Below are 20,196 nucleotides of genomic sequence, written 5' to 3' on the forward strand. Positions count from 1 at the left end.
AAAGGTTCTTTCCTGGGTCCCACACCTACTATGTATGTTGGGGAGGGGTGGAAGGGTAAGCAAAAAACAAATGAACAAAAATCTCTCTGTCCTTTGGTTTCAGGCTCTCATGTCTAACCTGAAGATAGAGAATTTTTATGGGCCATTTTGTTTCTCAACTTAAAAACAGTAATGTCCAAGTACAGAACACTAGTTTAATTGATCAGTTATTTTAAAGAGAATATAAGCTTGCTTTTGTGCATATTCTCTCTCTTCTCTCTCTCTGAGACAAGGTCTCACTATATCATCCTGGCTGTCCTAGAACCTTCTACATAGACCAGGCTGGCATGGAACTCACAAAAGTTCTCCTGCCTCTGCCTTTGCAGTGCTGGGATTAAAGGCAAGCACCACTATGCCTGGTTCTCTTTCTTTTTTTAAATGTTCTTTTCTATGTTTGTGAATATTTTGATTGCATACATGTATGTGTACCATGTGAGTGTCTGGGGCCCATAGAGTGCCAGCCAGAAGGAGGTGCCAGATCCCCTGAAAGTAGAGTTACAAATGACTGTGAGCTGCCCAGCTGGGTGCCAGGAACCAAACCCAGGTAAGAGTAACAGATAACCATTGCGCCATCTCTCTAGCCCTTAACATTTATTTTATTATTTTTTTATTGAAGTGAAACAGAACTTTTTTTCTACTAACTTCATTTTGTTTTATTTTTAGAATTTCTCAAAAGGGTGTATTTATTTTTATTTTATGTGTGTGGGTGTTTTGCCTGGAGGTATGTCTTTGCACCATGTGTGTGCGGTGCCCATGGAGATCAGAAGAGGATATCAGATAGAGCTGGGGCTATAGACAGGTGTTAGCCACCATGTGGTGCTGGAAATTGAACTGTGGTTCTCTGATGAGCCCTCAGTGCTCTCAGCCACCGAGCCATCTGTTCAGCCCTTAACTTCACTTTGCAGGGACATAAAATTAGGCCTGGGAGTAACTAAGCAGGGAACCAATGAGAGCTCCAGGGCTTGTCCTGCTGCAGATTTGTAAGTTGTTTCCTGTGTCTCATGTGGCTCTCCCTGAGTGTTCATGGAGTTGCATTAGAGCCCTCAAGCGTGTCGAGAGGTGCAGGCAGGTACAATACTCCCAGAGTGGCCATGCCTTGGTCGGGATGGTGTTTGAAAACCCACCCACTCAGTCATACTGTAAAACAAATACCAAGTAATCTCTTGACAGTTCAACTCAGACCCCCTTTTAGAGTGAGAGTCCTTATCATGGGTGCATAGCCTGAGATCCTCACAGGAATCTGAGGTTATAGGGATGGCCGGTCAAGCAGACTGACTAATATTCCTTTTTCTTAGTCTCGTCTCATCGCCGAGGACATCTCATCTGTATTAGTTATTTTTCTGTTGCTGTGATAAGGCACCATGGCCAATGACAGCTCCAGAAAGAGAGTTTAGCCAGGTATGGTAGCACACACCTTTGATCCCAGCACTCAAGGAGCAGAGGCAGGCAGATCCCAGTAAGTTTGAGGTTAGCCTGGTCTACATAGTGAGTTCTAGGACAGTCAGGGGGGGAGACACTGTCTTAAAAAAGAAAAAAAGGAAGCCGGGAGAAGGTGGTGCACGCCTTTAATCCCAGCACTCGGGAGGCAGAGGCAGGCGGATCTCTGTGAGTTCGAGACCAGCCTGGTCTACAAGAGCTAGTTCCAGGACAGGCTCCAAAGCTACAGAGAAACCCTGTCTTGAAAAACCAAAAAAAAAAAAAAAAGAAAGGAAAGGTAAAGGAAGAGTTGTTTATTTGTGGTTCCAGAGAAAGGAGTTCATCCTGCCAGGCAGGCAGAATCTGGAAGCAAGAGGCACAGCAGCAGAGAGAACAAACTGGTAATGAGGTAAACGCTCAAGCCTGCCTGCCCACAGTGATGTGTTTCTACCAGCAAGACCACACCTCTCTGTCACCCTTCAAACACCACCAACAACTGGGACCAATGTTCAAATGCCTGAGTTAGGGGGGAACATTGACTCAAATAACCATTCTGTCTCTGGATGGAGTGCCACTTACAGGCCTTGTGGGCACACCCGTGTTTCATAGCTGGACAAATGGAAAGGAGAGGAGATTTAGGAGAGACACCAGACAACATCTGAAGTCACTTTTGGGGTTCATTCACAGTTTTGTTAAAGTCATTGATGAAGTCATGCTTCTCAACCAGGGAGTTAACTGTAATCCCAGCTCTTGACAGGAGCAGGCAGGAAGCTCATCCTCATTTACATCACAGTTTAAGGCTAGCCTGGAACACTTGATGCAGTGCAGGTCCCTCATGGTAGGGAAGTCCTGACAGCAGCGACTTAAAACAACCAGTCACACTGGATCTGTAGTCAGGAAGCAAAAGATGATAAATTTATTTCTTTTTTCAGTTAGGGTATCAAGTAGCCCAGGTTGGTCTTCGAACTCCCTGCAGTTAGGATGACTTTGGAGTTCTGGTCCTCCCACCTCCACCTCCCAAATGCTGGGATTACAGGTGTGCGTCATCAGCATGCTGACTCGAAACACTGGTTTGAAAATGAATTGGCCTAGCGTTAAGTCCTGTCTTGAGTTTTTCTTATGTGATCTTTGACAAGTTTACTAAAGGTGGTTGGTTCACTTCCCCATCCTAAATTAGGTATGAAAATATCTCCCATTTTGCTTTGGTTTGACATTTTGAGACATAGAGTGATGAGGTGGTCCTGGCTGTCCTAGAACTCAGTGTGCAAACCAGGCCAACCTTGAACTTGCTTCTGCCTCCTGTACTGGGATTGCAGGTTTGAGCCACACGACAGGTTTAATAGCTTCCTAAAACTGCAGTGGCACACTGGATGTGATGACATATGCTTGCACTCTTAACCGCCAAAGATTCCCCGAACATGAGTTGGTGGAACGGGCCATCAGGCAAGAGTTTGCTGACAAAGCCTGATGGCCCAAGTTTGATCCCCTAATCCTACGGTGTAAGGAAAGAACCCACTTTCCAAAGTTACCCTCTGACCTCCACGTGTGTGCCGAGGCACACGTGCAGCCGTCCACCTCCATACATGCACTCTCACATGTAGTAAAACCAAAAAGCACACAAACCAGGGAGAGAGAGAATTAAACGAGCTATGTAAAGCTCTTGGCAAGTGGCTAACTCCTGGTAAACACTCCATAAATGGGGAAGTTACTACATATGAGGTCATGTGACCAAGCACATCTGGTGCTCTGCAGCCTTTGAAGAAGAAACAGATAGAATCTGTCATATCTAAACCACAGACGTGTTTTCTCTGGGCAGTCTTTATCTTTTTTTCCTTCTCTCCCTCTTCCTTTTTTGAGTTAGGTCTTGTTGTGTAGTTCTGGGGGCAGGACTGGAAGTCTTAACTACACTGGCTTTGAACTCGCAATGACCCTCTGCCTGATCTGTCTTATTTGAGACAGGTCTCACTAATGTAGCCTGTGCTGGTTTTTTACTCTATAGCCAAGCTGGCCTCAAATTCACAGAGATCTACCTGTCTCTGCCTTTCAAATGCTGAGAATAAAGGCGTGTGCCACCACATCTGGACTATAATTTTTTTTTACCTTATTAACACTAGAATCAAAATTTCCACTTCCTCCCCTCCACCCGCTTCCCTCCTGCTCCCCCCTTCCCCTCCCCCTCCAGTCCTAAGAGAGGGCAGGGTACCCTGCCCTGTGGGAAGTCCAAGGCCCTCCCCCCTCCATACAGGCCTAGGAAGGTGTGCATCCAAATGACTAGGATCCCAAAAAGCTAGTACATGCCATAGAGACAAATCCCAGTGCCATTATCATTGTCTTCTCAGTCTGCCCCAATTGTCAGCCACATTCAGAGGGTTCAGTTTGATCCCATTCTCATTCAGTCCCATTCCAGCTGGCTTTGGTGAGCTCCCATTAGCTCAGGCACACTCTCTCAGTGGGTGAATCATCCCCTCGTGGTCCTGACTTGGATTTTAATTTTTAAAACCGATTTGTTTTTATATATAGGTGTGTGGGTGCTTGTGGAAGTCAGGAGACGGTGTCAGAACCTCTGGAGCTGAAGTGTTTCTTTATGTAGTCTTGACTGTCCTAGAATTAGTTCTGTAGACCAGGCTGGCTTCGAACTCACAGAGATTGGCCTGTCTCTGCCTCCCAAGTGCTGGGATTAAAGGCATGTACCACCACTGCCCAGCTTCACAACACACACACACACACACACACACACACACACACACACACACACGAGAATGTACTAGAACATACAAAGACTTCTTTTTTTTTTTTTTTTTGGTTTTTCGAGACAGGGTTTCCCTGTAGTTTCTAGAGCCTGTCCTGGAACTAGCTCTTGTAGCCCAGGCTGGCCTCGAACTCAGAGATCCGCCTGCCTCTGCCTCCTGAGTGCTGGGATTAGAGGCGTGCGCCACCACCGCCCAGCCATACAAAGACTTCTTAAGTTCTTTTAAAGGCCTAAACCTTAGCACCAAACTCTTAGACTCAATACACACACACTACACACACACACACACACACACACACACACACACACACGAATATGCCAGAGCACACAAAGTGGTTTTATTGCTGGCCCAGCCTGTACATGAGCCAGAACCAAGACCTTTGGCTGGAGACCCGCAGTTTGAGAGTTTGAGCGTAGGCTCTCTGGTTTCTGTTCCTTGTTCTGTGTGGCACCCTGCCTAGAGCCATAGTAGCATCTGTAAGCCCACAGTTTCAACAGGAAGTCTCAGGAGAATATTTCGTTTTAAAGAACACCAGGTCTCTGTGCCTGGGTCTCTGGATGTGTTGGCCACAACATCCCAGGATGTTGTGAAGGCCAAGTGGCAAGTTACTAACCAAGTGCTTTGGAAAATTAAACTCCTTGTTTTGCGGAGTAGCATGGGAACGCTGAGAGGGTGCATGTCTGGTTCTGAGGCTACCAGAGCTGACAGTTGGCTAAAGGCTAGCATTTCCAAGATAAGCCTCACTAGATCCGCATCTCAGGGCCTGCAAGAGAAATGGGAAACGGGAAAGAGGTCCGGTGCCCTGTTCAGGATGGTCTTCCTCTGCACCTGAGGGCGTCTGGATTGCCCAGGTGGCTCCAGAAACAAGCGAGTCTGGGACGAAGCCCCAAAAGAACAGCAGAAGAGAGAGTGCTTTGCCTTGGCTGGTCCGCAGGGGTGGGGGCAGGAGCAGGAGGCGGGGTCTCTCTGGGCCCTTTGGAGACACGTGCGGTTGTTTCCGTGTCTGGGAGATCACATGACCCGCGTCAGCTGACCCGTCACGGTGGCGCTCAGCTCTGGAGCTCAGCGCTCCCCGCCCCGCTGCGACCTGGAGCACAGGACCCTGCAGAGGGGTAAGAGGATCCTCAGGCCTTCTCTCTTTTGTCGCCGGTTCGCCCAGTCACCTGCACCCCAGCTCTCGCTCCTCGCCCATCCCAACCTTCCAGGCCTGGCACCCCGGAAGCCACTGCGAGGAGGGCCGTGGCCGGGCTCAGCCTCGCGCTGCCCCCAGGGGGCCAGGACCAGATGGCCCAGGGGAGCAGAGGGCGGAAAGTGGTTCTTACAACAGGATCAGAGGGCTGGTCTCCATCCCCAGGACCTGACATGGAGGAGCTGCTCCGGAGCGTGGAGAGAGACCTGAACATCGATGCCCGGCAGCTAGCCCCGGCGCCGGGGGGCACCCACGTGGTGGCCCTAGTGCCCGCGCGTTGGCTGGCTAGTCTCCGCGAACGCCGCCTGGGACCCTGTCCCCGGGCCGAGGGCCTGGGTGAAGCGGAAGTCAGGACTCTACTTCAACGCTCGGTACAGAGGCTGCCCCCGTGCTGGACGCGGGTAGAGGTTCACGGGCTGCGGAAGCGGAGACTGTCCTACCCGCTGGGCGGAGTCCTGCCCTTTGAGGAGGGGTCCTGTAGCCCCGAGACTCTCACTCGTTTCATGCAGGAGGTGGCTGCCCAGAATTACCGGAACCTGTGGCGCCATGCATACCATACTTATGGGCAGCCCTATAGTCATAGCACTGCCCCCTCAGCTGTACCCGCCCTAGACTCTATAAGACAGGCTCTACAGAGGGTCTATGGATGCGTCTTCCTGCCAGTGGGTGAATCCACCCAGTGTCCATCAAATGTCAGAGATGGGCCCTGCACCTCTCGGGGAAGCCCTGCCTGCCCTAGCCTTTTGCGAGCTGAGGCCCTGCTGGAGTCACCCGAGATGCTGTATGTGGTACACCCTTATGTACAGTTCTCCCTGCATGATGTAGTTACCTTCAGCCCTGCCAAGCTGACCAACAGCCAAGCCAAGGTGCTTTTCATTCTCTTCCGTGTCCTCAGGGCCATGGATGCCTGTCACCGCCAAGGGCTGGCCTGTGGGGCTTTGTCTTTGCACCACATTGCTGTGGACGAGAAGCTGTGCGGTGAGCTCCGCTTGGACCTGAGTGCTTATGAGATGCCGTCTGAGGATGAGAGCCAGGAGGTCTCTGTAGAGAAAAACGGGACAGGTGTTAAATCTGAAAAAGAGGAGGCAGGGAGACCTGCGTGCCCCACCTGCCAGAAGGAACTCAAGGGCCTTGTGGTAGACTGGGTCCACGGCCGAATCAGCAACTTCCACTACCTCATGCAGCTGAATAGGTTGGCAGGTCGCCGACAGGGGGATCCCAACTATCACCCAGTGCTGCCCTGGGTGGTGGACTTTACCACGCCCTATGGGCGCTTCAGGGACCTTCGTAAGTCCAAGTTCCGACTCAACAAGGGGGATAAGCAATTGGACTTCACCTATGAGATGACGCGACAGGCATTTGTAGCAGGTGGTGCAGGAGCTGGGGAGCCTCCTCATGTTCCCCATCACATCTCCGATGTGCTCTCCGACATCACGTACTACGTATACAAGGCTCGGCGCACACCCCGCTCGGTCCTCTGTGGACATGTCCGAGCACAGTGGGAGCCCCACGAGTATCCTGCCACCATGGAGCGGATGCAGACCTGGACACCTGACGAGTGCATCCCTGAGTTCTACACGGATCCCTCTATCTTCTGCTCCATCCACCCCGACATGCCTGATCTGGATGTGCCGGCCTGGTGCAGTTCTAACGAGGAGTTTGTGGCTGCCCATAGAGCGCTGCTGGAGAGCCGGGAGGTGTCTCAAGACCTGCACCATTGGATTGACCTTACCTTTGGCTACAAACTCCAGGGCAAAGAGGCTGTGAAGGAGAAGAATGTGTGTCTGCACCTGGTGGATGCCCACACCCACTTGACCAGCTATGGCGTAGTACAGCTCTTTGATCAGCCGCATCCCCAGCGCCTGGCTGGGGTCCCTGCCCTGGCTCCTGAGCCTCCACTGATCCCCCGGCTATTGGTCCAGCCCATTCAGGAGGCCACAGGCCAGGAGGACATTCCAGGACAACTTATGAATGGGGTAGGCAGGCTTGTTTTAGAGGCCACTCCATGTGAGACTGGCTGGACTAGAGACAGGCCCGTGACAGGGGAGGATGAGTTAGAGCAGGCTACGGAAGCTCTGGATTCCATCTCCGTCCCTGGGAAAGCAGGTGACCAGCTGGGCTCATCCTCCAGTCAAGTCTCACCTGGCCTGTTGTCTTTTTCAACCACCTCAGGCTCTCGACCAGGCCGCAGAAGCAAAGCTGCTGGGTCGGACCTTGGTGAGGGTGAGGAGGGGAAGATTGTTCTTCCTGAGGGCTTCAGTCCCATCCAGGCCTTAGAAGAGCTGGAGAAGATGGGTAACTTCCTGGTTAAAGGCTTAGGGAGCCAGCTGGAGGTGCCTGAACAGCCTCGGGTCCAGCCACCTGTGCACCTACAGCGCCTCTTCCACCGAGACATGCAGGTGCTGGGTGTCCTGTTGGCCGAGATGGTGTTTGCCACCAGGGTCCGCACACTGCCGCCTGATGCACCTTTGTGGGTACGCTTTGAGGCTGTCCGGGGTCTCTGTACACGCCACTCCAAGGATGTCCCCGTGTCTTTGCAGCCTGTACTGGACACACTTCTTCAGCTGAATGGACCCAAAAATCCCGTGGTGGTGAAGAAGGGCAAACTGGACCCACTGTTTGAGTACAGGCCCGTTTCCCAGGGACTGCCCCCACCCAGTCCAGCCCAGCTCCTCAGCCCCTTCAGTTCTGTGGTCCCCTTTCCTTCGTACTTCCCAGCACTACACAGGTTCATCCTGCTGTATCAGGCGAGGCGTGTGGAGGATGAGGCCCAGGGACGGGAGCTGGTGTTTGCTCTGTGGCAGCAACTGGGTGCAGTGCTGAGTGACATCACTCCCGAGGGCTTGGAGATCCTGCTGCCTTTCGTGCTGTCACTCATGTCTGAGGAGCACACTGCTGTGTACACAGCCTGGTACCTATTTGAACCCGTTGCCAAGGCCCTAGGCCCCAAAAATGCTAATAAGTACCTCCTGAAGCCCCTCATTGGTGCCTATGAGAGCCCCTGCCGGCTGCATGGCCGCTTCTACCTGTACACCGACTGTTTTGTGGCCCAGTTGGTGGTGCGGTTGGGTTTGCAGGCCTTCCTCATTCACCTGCTGCCCCATGTCCTTCAGGTACTGGCTGGGCTGGAAGCCTCCCAGGAGGAGAGCAAAGGCCTGGTTGGAACCACTGAGGATGAGGAAAGTGAGCTCCCAGGGTCCAGGCCTGGTTCGTGTGCCTTTGGGGAGGAGATTCAGATAGATGGGGAACCTGCTGCCTCCTCAGGACTGGGACTCCCAGACTACAGGTCAGGCGTCAGCTTCCATGACCAGGCCGACCTGCCAGACACGGAGGATTTCCAGTCTGGACTTTATGTGGCCGAATCTCCACAGCCCCAGGAAGCTGAGGCCATGAGCCTGGGCCAGCTGAGCGACAAGAGCAGCACCAGCGAGACCTCGCAGGGCGAGGAGCGGGGTGGGGAGGATGGGGGTGCCCCTGTGGACAAGAACAGCCTGAAGTCAGGGGACAGCAGCCAGGACTTGAAGCAAAGTGAGGGCTCTGAAGAAGAAGAGGAGGAGGAAGGCTGTGTGATCCTAGAGGAGGAAGAGGAGTCAGATGAAGTCACAGGAGCATCTGAGCTCGCTCTGTCTGACACAATGTTGTCCATGGAGACGGTCGTGGCTCCCAGTGATGGGAGAGAGAGAGAAGAGGAAGAGGAGCCCTTGACAGAGCAGCCTGAAGGCAAAGAACAGAAGATCCTCCTTGGTGAGTTCTTGGGCTTGGGAGATGTTGGTCAGCCGCTCCCCACTTCCTTGTTTTCTGTGCCGTGCACGGGTCCATCCTGTGCCACAAGCAGTGCTCACATCCACAGCCAGATGGTCTGATACAATGGACTGTGTTAGTGTGTGAGTGCAAAGTGGGGCTTAGGTTGACTTTCGGACATCAGAGAAGGTGTCTTTTAAAGGGACGTGTTGGGCTTGGGGTGGAGATTAATGGTGGAGCGCTTGCCTAGAATGTGTGAGGCCTTGGGTGTTTTATTTCTAGCACCAGAAAAGCAATTAAGAAGTAAAAGCAAGCAATGGTCGAGGTATAAATTGAATGGGAGCCGGCAATACGAGGTGTGAAATGGGGAAGAGTGTTCCAGATAGGGCATGCGTGCAAATCTCCGAGGCTCTCATGGTTCCATCAGAGATGCCGTGAAAGGCTTACTGAAGGGAGGCCTGGGCGGTGGTAGCCAGGGACAAGCCTATATTCAGGGACTTGGGAACATCGCTGAAAGGACAGCCTCCCTTTAGTTCCTGTGTCAACAACCTCTACCATGGCTAAGTGGATGGGCCCAGTGTGGTCAGGCTCCCTAGCAGAGCTACAGCCAGAGTTGGCTGGGCAGGGTGTGGTGTAGCGGGTGGGGTGGGAGAGGTGCCGAGCGAGTTATCTGATGAGCTCAGGGCTTACTCCTGCCCTGCAGATACAGCGTGCAAGATGGTCCGCTGGCTGTCCGCCAAGCTTGGCCCCACAGTGGCCTCTCGCCATGTGGCCCGGAACTTGCTGCGCCTGCTGACATCTTGTTATGTGGGTAAGGCCTGTGGTTAGTGCTGGAGACCAGCTTTCCTCCCAGGCTTCTGCTCATCCTTAGCCTCTCTGGATTCCTTCCCTAACTTCGCATCACTTCCTGGGCAGGTCCTGGGTCTCAGTCTGTAAGCTTCTTCTCTTCTTGGGTTGGGAGAGGGGAAGATCCCAGTCTAGAATGAATAGAAGTTATCTCATAATCTTAGAAGGCTGACCTCCCTTCTGCCTTCCACTAGTTTCTCAAAGGCCTTCCTTGGCAGGGCCCACTCGGCAGCAGTTCACAGTCAGCGGTGACCAGAGTCCCCCACTGAGTGCCGGCAACATCTACCAGAAGAGGCCAGTGCTCGGTGACATAGTGTCAGGGCCTGTGCTCAGCTGTCTCCTCCACATCGCCCACCTCTATGGAGAACCGGTTCTCACCTACCAGTACCTGCCATACATCAGCTACCTGGTAGTTGCTGCTTCAGCAGTCCTGGGGTGGGGAGGCTAAGGACCCAAGGGCTGGCCCCCAATCTCCGAGGCTCCAGGAGGTCTGTGGGGTGGCCTGGCCCTCATCTACTCTGTGGTCCCAGGTGGCCCCGGGGAGCAACTCAAGCCCCAGCCGACTGAACAGCCGCAAGGAGGCGGGGCTGCTGGCCGCGGTGACGCTGACTCAGAAGATAATCGTATATCTCTCAGACACGACCCTCATGGACATTCTGCCTCGCATCAGCCATGAAGTCCTGTTGCCTGTGCTCAGCTTCCTCACCTCCCTTGTCACAGGGTAGGTGACATTGGAGAGCCACCTGGCTAAGGGATCCCCAGGAGGGGCTGGGAAGCTCAGGGGGAAGGAGATAATACTGGGGGTTAAGAGTCATGGTGCCAAGGCTGGGTGTGGTGGCACAGGCCTTTAATTCTAGCACCCAAGGGTGGGTAAATTTCTGTGAGTTTGAGGCCAGCCTGGTCTACATAGTGAGAACTCCAGGCTAGCTAAAGCTGCCTAGTGAGACTCTGTCTTTTTTTTAAAAAAAAAGCCCTGGGTCTGGGTTGTGGGTGTGGCTTGGAGATAAGACTCTTTCCCAGCAGGCAATGCTACATTTGAGCTCCAGCACCTCAGAAAAACAAATAGGGGCTGGGAAGAATGGCTCAGGGTTTAAGAGTACTGACTACTTTTCCAGGGGTCCCAGGTTAGATTCCCAGCACCAACATGGTGGTTCATAACCATCCTTAACTCTAGTTCTGGGGGATCTGACACTCTCTTCTTGTCTCTGTGGGTACTGCATGCATTGAAACAGACACATGCAGGCAAAACAGCCATACACATTTTAAAAAAGCTCATGTTCTATCCTAACTCCAACTCCGAGTAAGCTACACTGTGCCTCCATTTCCTTATTTGGTTTGGACTGGTCAGGCCCTTCAGGGAGGGGCTTGGAACTCATGAGCTCCATTTCCAGGTTCCCAAGTGGGGCCCAGGCCCGGACTGTCCTGTGTGTGAAGACGGTCAGTCTCATCGCCCTCATCTGCTTGCGCATCGGACAGGAGATGGTTCAGCAGCACCTCAGCGAGCCCGTGGCCACCTTCTTTCAGGTCTTCTCTCATCTGCATGAGCTGCGGCAGCAGGTAGGCAGAGCATCTGGGCTGGGCAGGCCAGGCCAGGGCTGTGGGCTCGCTGACTCCCCGGGCTTCCTGCCTGCAGGACCTGCAGCTGGACCCTAAGGGCTGTGCTGAGGGCCAACTGCCAGAGGCCACCTTCTCTGATGGGCATCGACAGCCAGTGGACCCCAGCCTGCTGGAAGAGCTGCAGAAGGTGTTCACCCTGGAAATGGCGTACACAATCTACGTACCCTTCTCCTGCCTGTTGGGTATTGCCCATCACGTTCCTTTGCACAGCGTTGGTGACATCTCTTCCCTGGGGCGGGCCCAATGCGTTCACTTCCAGAGCCAGCAGTGGGTTCCTTTTTGGTTTTTTGTTTTTGTTTTTTTGTTTTTTGACACAGTGTCTTATTTAGCCCAGGCTGGATCCTTCTGCTTCTGCTTATAGGCATATGTTATAGGCATGTGCCGCTGTTCACAGTTCTTCATTTTCCTTAAAAAATTATTTTGTTTGTGTGTATAATACGCATGTGAGTGTAGGTGCATGCATGCTTTGATGTGTGTGGAAGTGAGAGAACAATGTTGGGAGTTAGTTCTCTCCTTCTACCATCGGTTCTGTGGATTGAACTCAGGCGCTGAGTCTTGACAGCAGGTCCCTCTGCCTGATGAGCCATCTCTTGTTTTTTATTTTTGTTTTTTGTTTTTTCTGAGGCAGAGTTTCTATATATAACAGCCCTGGCTGTCCTGGAACTCACTTTGTAGACTAGGATGGCCTCTAACTCACAGAGATCCACCTGCCTTTGCCTCTCAAGTGCTAGGATTGAAGGTGTGCACTAACACCGCCCAGCTTATTTTTATTTTTTAAAGATGAAATCTTACTGTGTAGTTCTGGCTAGCCTCATACATACCATCCCCCTGCCTCTGCATGTGCCTCCTGTGTCCTGGGATTACAGACAGGCATGTACTACCAGCCCCCAGCTCACAGTACATTTTTGGCACAGTGCTTTCAGAATCAGCAAATAGATTTGGCCTCAGACCCCAGTTTCCATGGTGATTATCTTAATTAGGGTTTCTTTTTTTTTTAAAGATTTATTTATTTATTATGTATACAGCATTCTGCCTCGATGTATGCCCGCACGCCAGAGGAGAGCACCAGATCTCAGTACAGATGGTTGTGAGCCACCATGTGGTTGCTGGGAATTGAACTCAGGACCTCCAGAAGAGCAGGCAGTGCTCTTAACCTCTGAGCCATCTCTCCAGCCCTTAGGGTTTCTATTGAACATCACGATAGACCATTACAACCAAAAGCAATTTGGAGAGGAAAGGGTTTATTTCATCTTACAGCTCCTAAGTCACATGCTGTCACTGAGGGAAGTCAGGGCAGGAACTCGAGGCAGGAGCTGAAACAGGAGCCATGGAAGAACACTGACTTGTTCCTTGGGGCTTGCTCAGCCTGGTTTTTTGTTTTGTTTTGTTGGTTTGTTTGTTTGAGACAGGGTTTCTCTGTGTAGCTCTGGCTGTGGGGACCCCATTCCCTCCATTTTCTCTGTTTCTATTTTATTTTATTTTTGTTTTTTGAGACAGGTTTCTCTGTGTAGTCCTGCCTATCCTGGAACTTGCTCTGTAGATCAGGCTGGCCTGGAACTCACAAAGATCTACCTGCTTCTGCCTCCCAAATGCTGGGATTAAAGGCCTGTGCTGTCTGCTTTCTTAGAGAACTCAGGACCACCTGCCCTGGGGGTGGAGCCACCCATAGTGAGTTGGGCCCTTCCACAGTAATTGTTAATCAAGAAAATGCTCCCACAGGCCAATTTGGTGAGGGACTTTTCTCAATTGAGGGTTCCTATTCCCAAATGACTGTGCCTGGTGTCAAATTGACACAAAACAACAAAAACTAACCAGGATAGTGACTTCCAAGAGATTCAACATTTTCTGGCACAAAAGGCTCAGGAGCCAGCCATGCAAGTCTGGGGACCCAGGGGAATATGATGGTCTCCAGAAGCTATCTGCAAAGGAATGGGCAGCCTGCCATTTTTGTGGCCTCCGTTATGGGATGGGTGTACTACTGGTTTCACTTTGAATGGGATGCACCTTGCAGTTGGCTATGTTATGCTCCTGCAGAGTCCTAAACTCCAAGGGCACATCTGTCTTATTCATCGTTCTGTGTCTATTGCCGCTACGGGCATATGTGTCTGTCTCTATAGAGACAGCACTCATGTCTATGTATCGATAAAGGAAACTGAGGCTCAAAGACAAGGACTTAATAAATCGCCCAGAGTGGCCCAGTCAGTACCTTAGGCCCTTGGGTAGGTGGTAGCAGCTTCCTGTCGCCTTCCCTGATCTTAGGACCTTTCCCACTCCCACGCAGGCGACATCATCCGGAAGATCATCCCCAACCACGAGTTGGTCGGGGAGCTGGCAGCATTGTATCTGGAAAGCATCAGCCCCAGCGCTCGAAACCCAGCCAGCATGGAGCCCACTATGCCCAGTGCCAGCCCTGAATGGGACCCTCAGAGTGGGAGCTGTCTCCTGGATGATGGCCACTCGGGGACCTTTGGGAGTGTCCTGGTTGGAAATCGCATTCAGATCCCTGATTCTCAACCTGAGAGCCCCGGGCCACTGGGCCCCATCTCTGGAGTCGGGGGTGGGGGCCTCAGCAGCAGGAGTGAAGACAATGCCCTGAAGCGGGAGCTGCCCCGGAGTGCCCACAGCTTGAGTGGGAACTGGCTGGCATACTGGCAATATGAGATTGGCGTGAACCAGCAGGATGCCCACTTCCACTTCCACCAGATCCGCCTGCAGAGTTTTCTAGGCCACACAGGGGCTGTCAAATGTGTGGCTCCCCTGAGCAGTGAGGACTTCTTTCTGAGTGGCAGCAAGGACCGTACTGTGCGCCTCTGGCCACTGTACAACTATGGGGATGGGACCAGTGAGACAGCCCCCCGCCTCATTTACGCCCAGCACCGCAAGAGTGTCTTCTACGCGGGCCAGCTTGAAGCCCCGCAGTATGTGGTGAGCTGTGATGGGGCTGTACACGTCTGGGACCCCTTCACAGGTGAGCGGGCCCAGGTGAGGCCTGTTCTGCGGCTGCCGCTGGCGATGGGAGCCCAGTGGGAAATGTATGATGCGTATTTTGGAGGGGAAGATTGAGTGAGATGGAAACAGCGGGGCCTTAGCAACCGTAGGACCTGAGTTTGAATCCACTCCTCCAGCTCACCAGCAAGCTGCCCTGCTGCTGGGAGCCTCCCCTTCCCACCTCTGAGAACAAAAAGCACTTTGGTTAGAAGATTATGCACGAAGGGCTTGTGCAACATCTGCCATCATTATACAGAGAACTGTGAATGGAGAGGAAGGGAGCAGATAGCATCCGGGAAGGCGGGCGGCGCCAGCTAGCAAGAGCATGCTCTATGAAGAGGGGAGATCGCTTTGGGGTGGGACCCTGGCTTGGCTATGGAAACAGGAAGATGAGAAAGCCCTGAAATCGTTTGTATTTTCTGTGGGTCACTGGGGGATGGGATGCGGGCATGGGGTGAGTCAGGGGCCTTGAAGTAGCCAGGGCTCTTTGATAGTCACTAGGTCCCCAAATGTACTGTGTCCTCTTTCAGGGAAGACCCTTCGCACTGTGGATCCTTCAGACAGCCGGGTGCCCCTGACCGCTGTAGCTGTCATGCCTGCCCCCCACACCAGCATCACCATGGCCAGCTCTGACTCCACCTTGCGCTTTGTGGACTGCAGGAAGCCTGGCTTGCAGGTCAGGAGGTGTGCAGTTCCCTGTGCCTAGCCGGGGGTCTCTAGGAGCCTGTCAGGGAAGAAACTCAGAGGACTCCAGCAGGAACACTGCAATGGCAGCCCTGTGGTGGGGCTCTGTGCTGGACCTGAGACCAGGGACTTTCTTGTCCATGGAGGAGTGGGAGGGTCAGGCCTCCTGACTTTATGGGTGTAAGTAGGGTGGGGGTGGTGATGGTTGGCAATTGAGCCCAATTTCCTTCTGCCTACAGCATGAGTTCCGACTGGGTGGAGGGCTGAACCCTGGGCTGGTTCGCGCCCTGGCAGTCAGCCCCAGTGGCCGTAGTGTTGTGGCTGGCTTCTCCTCGGGCTTCATGGTACTGCTGGACACCCGCACGGGCCTGGTTCTGCGAGGCTGGCCAGCCCATGAAGGGGACATTCTACAGATCAAGGTGACTGCCTTAGGTCCCTCCCTTCACTTCTGCTTAGAGCCTGGCCTGAGTGAGGCCAGGTTTATGCTCATATCCCTTGTACCTACTCATGGACATTTGATGGGCAGGGAAGGTGGCCTTCTTGGGCCAGCTCAGGAACCAGCTGCATAGGAGGCAGGCTAAGGCCAGGAACCAGGGCTAGAACTGACCCCGATGCTCCACGGGGATGTTCTAATGAGTAACCCTTGTCCATATTTGTCTTGCTTGGAGGATCAGGGGTCGCGCCCTGTCCGTGACCCAGTTCAGGTTAAACAAAGCCCAGCCTGGAGGCTGTTTACTGCCTGGAGACCACTGAGCAGAGTCCATGCCCCCTGCTGGGCTGTCCTGCTGGGGGCAGGAATAGGCCCAAGGCTTGGGCATCATGTTCCTGCCTTCTATATTCAATCATAGGTCTCAGGGACTGCTCAGAAAGTTCTGGGAAGGGAGTGATAGGACCTGCCTGTGGGAGGATTTCTCCAAGCAGCTGGGACTCCTCCCCAACATGGATGGTGGCTAAGGTCGTGCTACAGGGGAATATAGGCTGCCCTCAGCTCTACCCATAGCCCCAGGGGAAGTTGCAAGTGTCCCTAAATTCCAATATCCTAAGAAGATGTCAGAATGGTTCTGGGGTCATCCTGTATCAATCCCTATTCTCTCTGAGGCTTCTCTGAGCCTCAGTGTTTTCCCATGTAAAGTAAGGCTGGTGCCAGGCGCTCTTTCAGAAAATCCAAGTTTGCTTTCCAGCTTAAGCCTTGGACCACTCATGACTCCAACTCCAGGGGATGAAACACCCTTATGGCCTCCATGGGAGGCCCTCATGTGACATATGCATGTGTCCTCATGTGGCATGCATGCACGCATGCGTGCGTGTTCACGCACAAATACAAATATATATGCTCAAAGAGGAAGTGGCAGCATGTACCTCACAGGTTGTTGGGAAGGGTAGATGTGCAATGTGGGCGTGTGTTGCACAGTGTCTGCACAGAATTGTTGGAATTTTTTTCTTTAATTTTTAAAAGATTTACTTATTTTTATTTATTTATTTATTTATTTTGAGACAGGATCTCTCTATAGAACCCTGGCTGTCCTACAATTCATTATGTAGACTAGGCTGGCCTGAATCCAGAGAGATTTGCCTGTTTCTGCCTCCAAAGTGCTGGAATTAAAGTTGTGCACCACCATGCCTAGATATTTTATATATAGAAGTGGGGTTTTTATTTGTTTGTTTAGTTGTTTTCTGTTTTTAGTTTTTCAGTTTTTTTGAGACAGTGTTTCTCTGTGTAGCCGTGACTTTCCTGGAACTCGCTCTATAGCCCAGGCTGGCCTCGAACTCACAGAGATCTGTCTGCCTCTGCCTCCTGAGTGCTGGGATTAAAGGTGTGCACCACCACTGCTTGGCTTATAGGAGTGTGTTTATATGCACTACCTTCATCAGTGCTAGCAAAAGTCATAAGTGAGTGTCAGATCTCCGTGGAACTGGAGTTACAGATAGTTGGGAGCCACCATGTGGGTGCTGGGAATGGAACCTAGGTCATTTGCAAGGGTTAGGAGGTACTCTTAACCTCTGAGCCATCTTTCCAGCCCCATATATACTTTTTTTTTTGAGAGTAGAATATGTTCTTAAATGAGAGTAGTGGTTACAGGTTTTTGTTTTTTCTTTTTTTGGTTGATTTGTTTCGTGTTTTAAGACAAAGTCTGACTCTGAACCCTTAGGTGGCCTGGAGCTTGCTCTGTAGACCGGTGTTGGATTTATGGGCTTGTGAGATTCATGTCAACTATCTAGCCCAGCCAGTGATAGGTTTTTAATTTTTCTTTTGGAGACAAGGTCTCACTATATATCTCCCAGATGCTGTCTGACTTGGGGAATCACTGTGTAGACCAGGCTAACTTTGAATTCACAGAGGTCTGCCTCCTGAGTGCTGAAATTAAAGGCACTCTGGACTGGTGGTGGAGTTTGGCAGGTTGACAGGTTCCCCAGGCCCCTACTGAAGCTGTCCGCCCCTCCCACTCTCTGCAGGCCATCGAGGGCAGCATGCTAGTCAGCTCCTCTTCAGACCATTCCTTGACTGTGTGGAAGGAGCTGGAGCAGAAGCCGACACACCACTACAAGTCGGCGTCTGACCCCATCCACACCTTCGACCTGTACGGCAGCGAGGTGGTCACTGGCACTGTGGCCAACAAGATTGGCATCTGTTCCCTGCTTGAGCCACCCTCTCAGGCCACCACGAAGCTCAGTTCTGAGAACTTCCGTGGCACACTCACTAGCCTGGCCTTGCTGCCCACGAAACGCCACCTCCTGCTGGGCTCGGACAATGGCATCATCCGCCTCCTGGCATAGGTTCAGGTGGGAGTTGGCTGAGGGCAGGGGCGAGATGACACTCCTCAGGTCCCACTCCACTTTCTTGATCTCTCAGCAGCTCCCCTCTAGGCAAGCCCCAGGCTCTGGGTACCCACATAGCCTGCCGTCTGGGATCATGCAGCTCCTGAATCTCCAAGGCCATGAAGTGGCTTCATTCATAAAACTTGGGAGATACTGTTCCTAACCAGCAAGAAGGGGAACATGGAAGAGCATTGTGATCCACATTGCTCCCCGGCTCTGCCTGCTAGATTCACGTGGGGGCAGGGAAGCATCAGGAAATGAAGGAAGATGGGTCTTGCTCAGCCAACTTCTTCTAGCCAAGCTCTCCCTAGCTCTATCTTCCTATCCAGGGTACTGATGTTACCTAGACTCCAGCCTCAGGAGGGCTGGCCATGATGTAGAAGTTTAAGGGCTTGGTCTGAGGTTTCAGTATTCAGTTGGCCAGGTCTTCCCAGTGTGGGACCAGAAAAGGGGAGCAGGGCCAGGGAAGAGGTTATATGGCACCAGCTGGTTCAGGAATGAATCCATGCCTTGCCTTGGTACCCCTAACCACAGTGTTTGTGCCTTGAGCCAGGGAGGCAGTCCTGGGGCCAGCACCCCTGGGGAGAAGGGGCCACAGGAATCATCTCTGCATCTCAGGCTCCTCTCAGAGGATGAGAAGCTCCTGACATCTCTCGAGTTCTCATTTGGCTCGGAGAAGAGGCCTGAGATGCCCCCGGCTGCCCCTCACTGTTTGCAATCCATGTAAATGATCAATAAATTCTTTGGAAGAGCCATGGAGCTGAGTGAGGCTGTGTTGTGTTTTCTTATACCCAGGCTGGGCTCAAGTAATTCTGCCTCAGCTTCCAAGGAGCTGGGGTTTCTGGTGTGTGCCACCATGTCTGGCTTATGGCATGTCTTGGATTTTTTTGAGATGGTCTCATGTAGCTCTGGCTAGTCTTGATCTTGGGATTATGCTCCTGCCTGAAGCAAAGTCCTGGGATTTTAGGCATGAACACCAGACCTAACTTTTATTTTATTTATTTTGTTTATTTGTTTGCTTTTTTGAGACAGGGTTTCTCTGTGTAATAGCTCTGGCTGTCCTAGAACTCTTATTGTAGATCAGGCTGGCCTTGAACTCAGAGATCCACCACCTGTCTCTGCCTCTTGAGTGCTGGGATTAAAAGCGTGTGTTACCATGCCCAGCCCAATTTTTATTTTTGAAAAACTTTTTTTTTTTTTTTGCTGTGTATGAGTGTTTTGCCCACACATACGTATGTGCACCATCAGTGTGTTTGGACTCTGTGGAGGTCAGAAGAGGACATCAGAACCCCTGGAACTGAAGTTAATGCATGGTTGTGACCCACAATATGGATGCTGAGAATTGAATCTGGGTCCTCTGCAAGAACAGCCGTGCTCTTAACCACTGAGCCATCTCTTTAGTCCCTATGTCCAGCTCTTTTTTGCTACAGGGTTTTTGTAGATCAAACCACTGGCCTTGAACTTGATGTGCAGCCGAAGCTGGCCTTGTATTTCCAGTTCCCTTACCTCTCTCCTCCAAATGTTTGTATCACCATGCCCACCACTTTATCTTGATGGCAGCAGGGTCAGGAAAGCCTGGTAGTTTCCAAGGTTGTGAAGGGCAGAACAAGAGGGTAGAGAAGGAGCCGTTATCTTCTGGTTGCCTTGGATGCAGGGTTTCTGGTCTGGGTGGCCTTCGGCAAATTTTCAGATTGCCAGTCCTTGGGAAAGTGAGTGTTGCTACTGAAGAGGTGGGACCCTGGGAGGGCCTGCCTCTGGCTGAGTCTCAGCTCTCCACCCCTTGCCTTGGGGCCCAGACGAAAGGCAGCCAACCAGAATCCTGGGCTTGCTCCAGGCTCCTGCATCCTCCCCTTCCCTGGGGCAGCTGTGGTGGGAAGACTGAACAGGAATCTGATTGGGACTCTGGTCTCCGTTCTGTGCCCTTAGGCCGGTCACACAGCCTCTCTAGCCTAACTGACCATGGATAACCCTCCTGTTGAGGGAGCATTAGAAGGCTCGCAAGGCCCCTGAGCATCCTGCATCTACCCTCTTGCCTGGCCAGACCTAGCCTCCTCAACTGTCTGTTCCTGTAACCCCCTGCTCCAGGCTCAGGCAATGTTCTGGGTGGCT

At 52.2% G+C, this 20,196-nt stretch overlaps 1 protein-coding gene across 8 annotated transcripts; it reads left to right on the plus strand.

Annotated features, from left to right (window-relative positions):
• Positions 1 to 5,207: 5,207 nt before the first annotated feature.
• Positions 5,208 to 18,842, plus strand: Wdr81 (WD repeat domain 81). 8 transcript variants are annotated; one of them, XM_038324779.2, is made up of 11 exons: positions 5,209 to 6,175; positions 6,290 to 9,138; positions 9,839 to 9,946; positions 10,200 to 10,390; positions 10,512 to 10,702; positions 11,373 to 11,538; positions 11,615 to 11,780; positions 13,880 to 14,566; positions 15,117 to 15,262; positions 15,510 to 15,689; positions 17,725 to 18,842. In XM_038324779.2, exons 1-11 carry the CDS (start codon positions 5,490 to 5,492, stop codon positions 18,043 to 18,045), a joined length of 5,691 nt encoding a protein of 1,896 aa, XP_038180707.1. In that variant the 5' UTR covers positions 5,209 to 5,489; the 3' UTR covers positions 18,046 to 18,842. The 8 variants fall into 8 exon arrangements, 6 of the variants coding, with proteins under 6 accessions (XP_038180708.1, XP_038180710.1, XP_038180707.1 ...); XM_038324778.2 differs by having other exon boundaries at positions 5,211 to 5,317; positions 5,560 to 9,138; XM_038324781.2 differs by having other exon boundaries at positions 5,631 to 5,765.
• The last annotated feature ends 1,354 nt before the right edge of the window (positions 18,843 to 20,196 follow it).

The sequence above is a fragment of the Arvicola amphibius genome, chromosome 4 (assembly GCF_903992535.2).
Source record: "Arvicola amphibius chromosome 4, mArvAmp1.2, whole genome shotgun sequence".
Classification (NCBI taxonomy): domain Eukaryota; kingdom Metazoa; phylum Chordata; class Mammalia; order Rodentia; family Cricetidae; genus Arvicola; species Arvicola amphibius.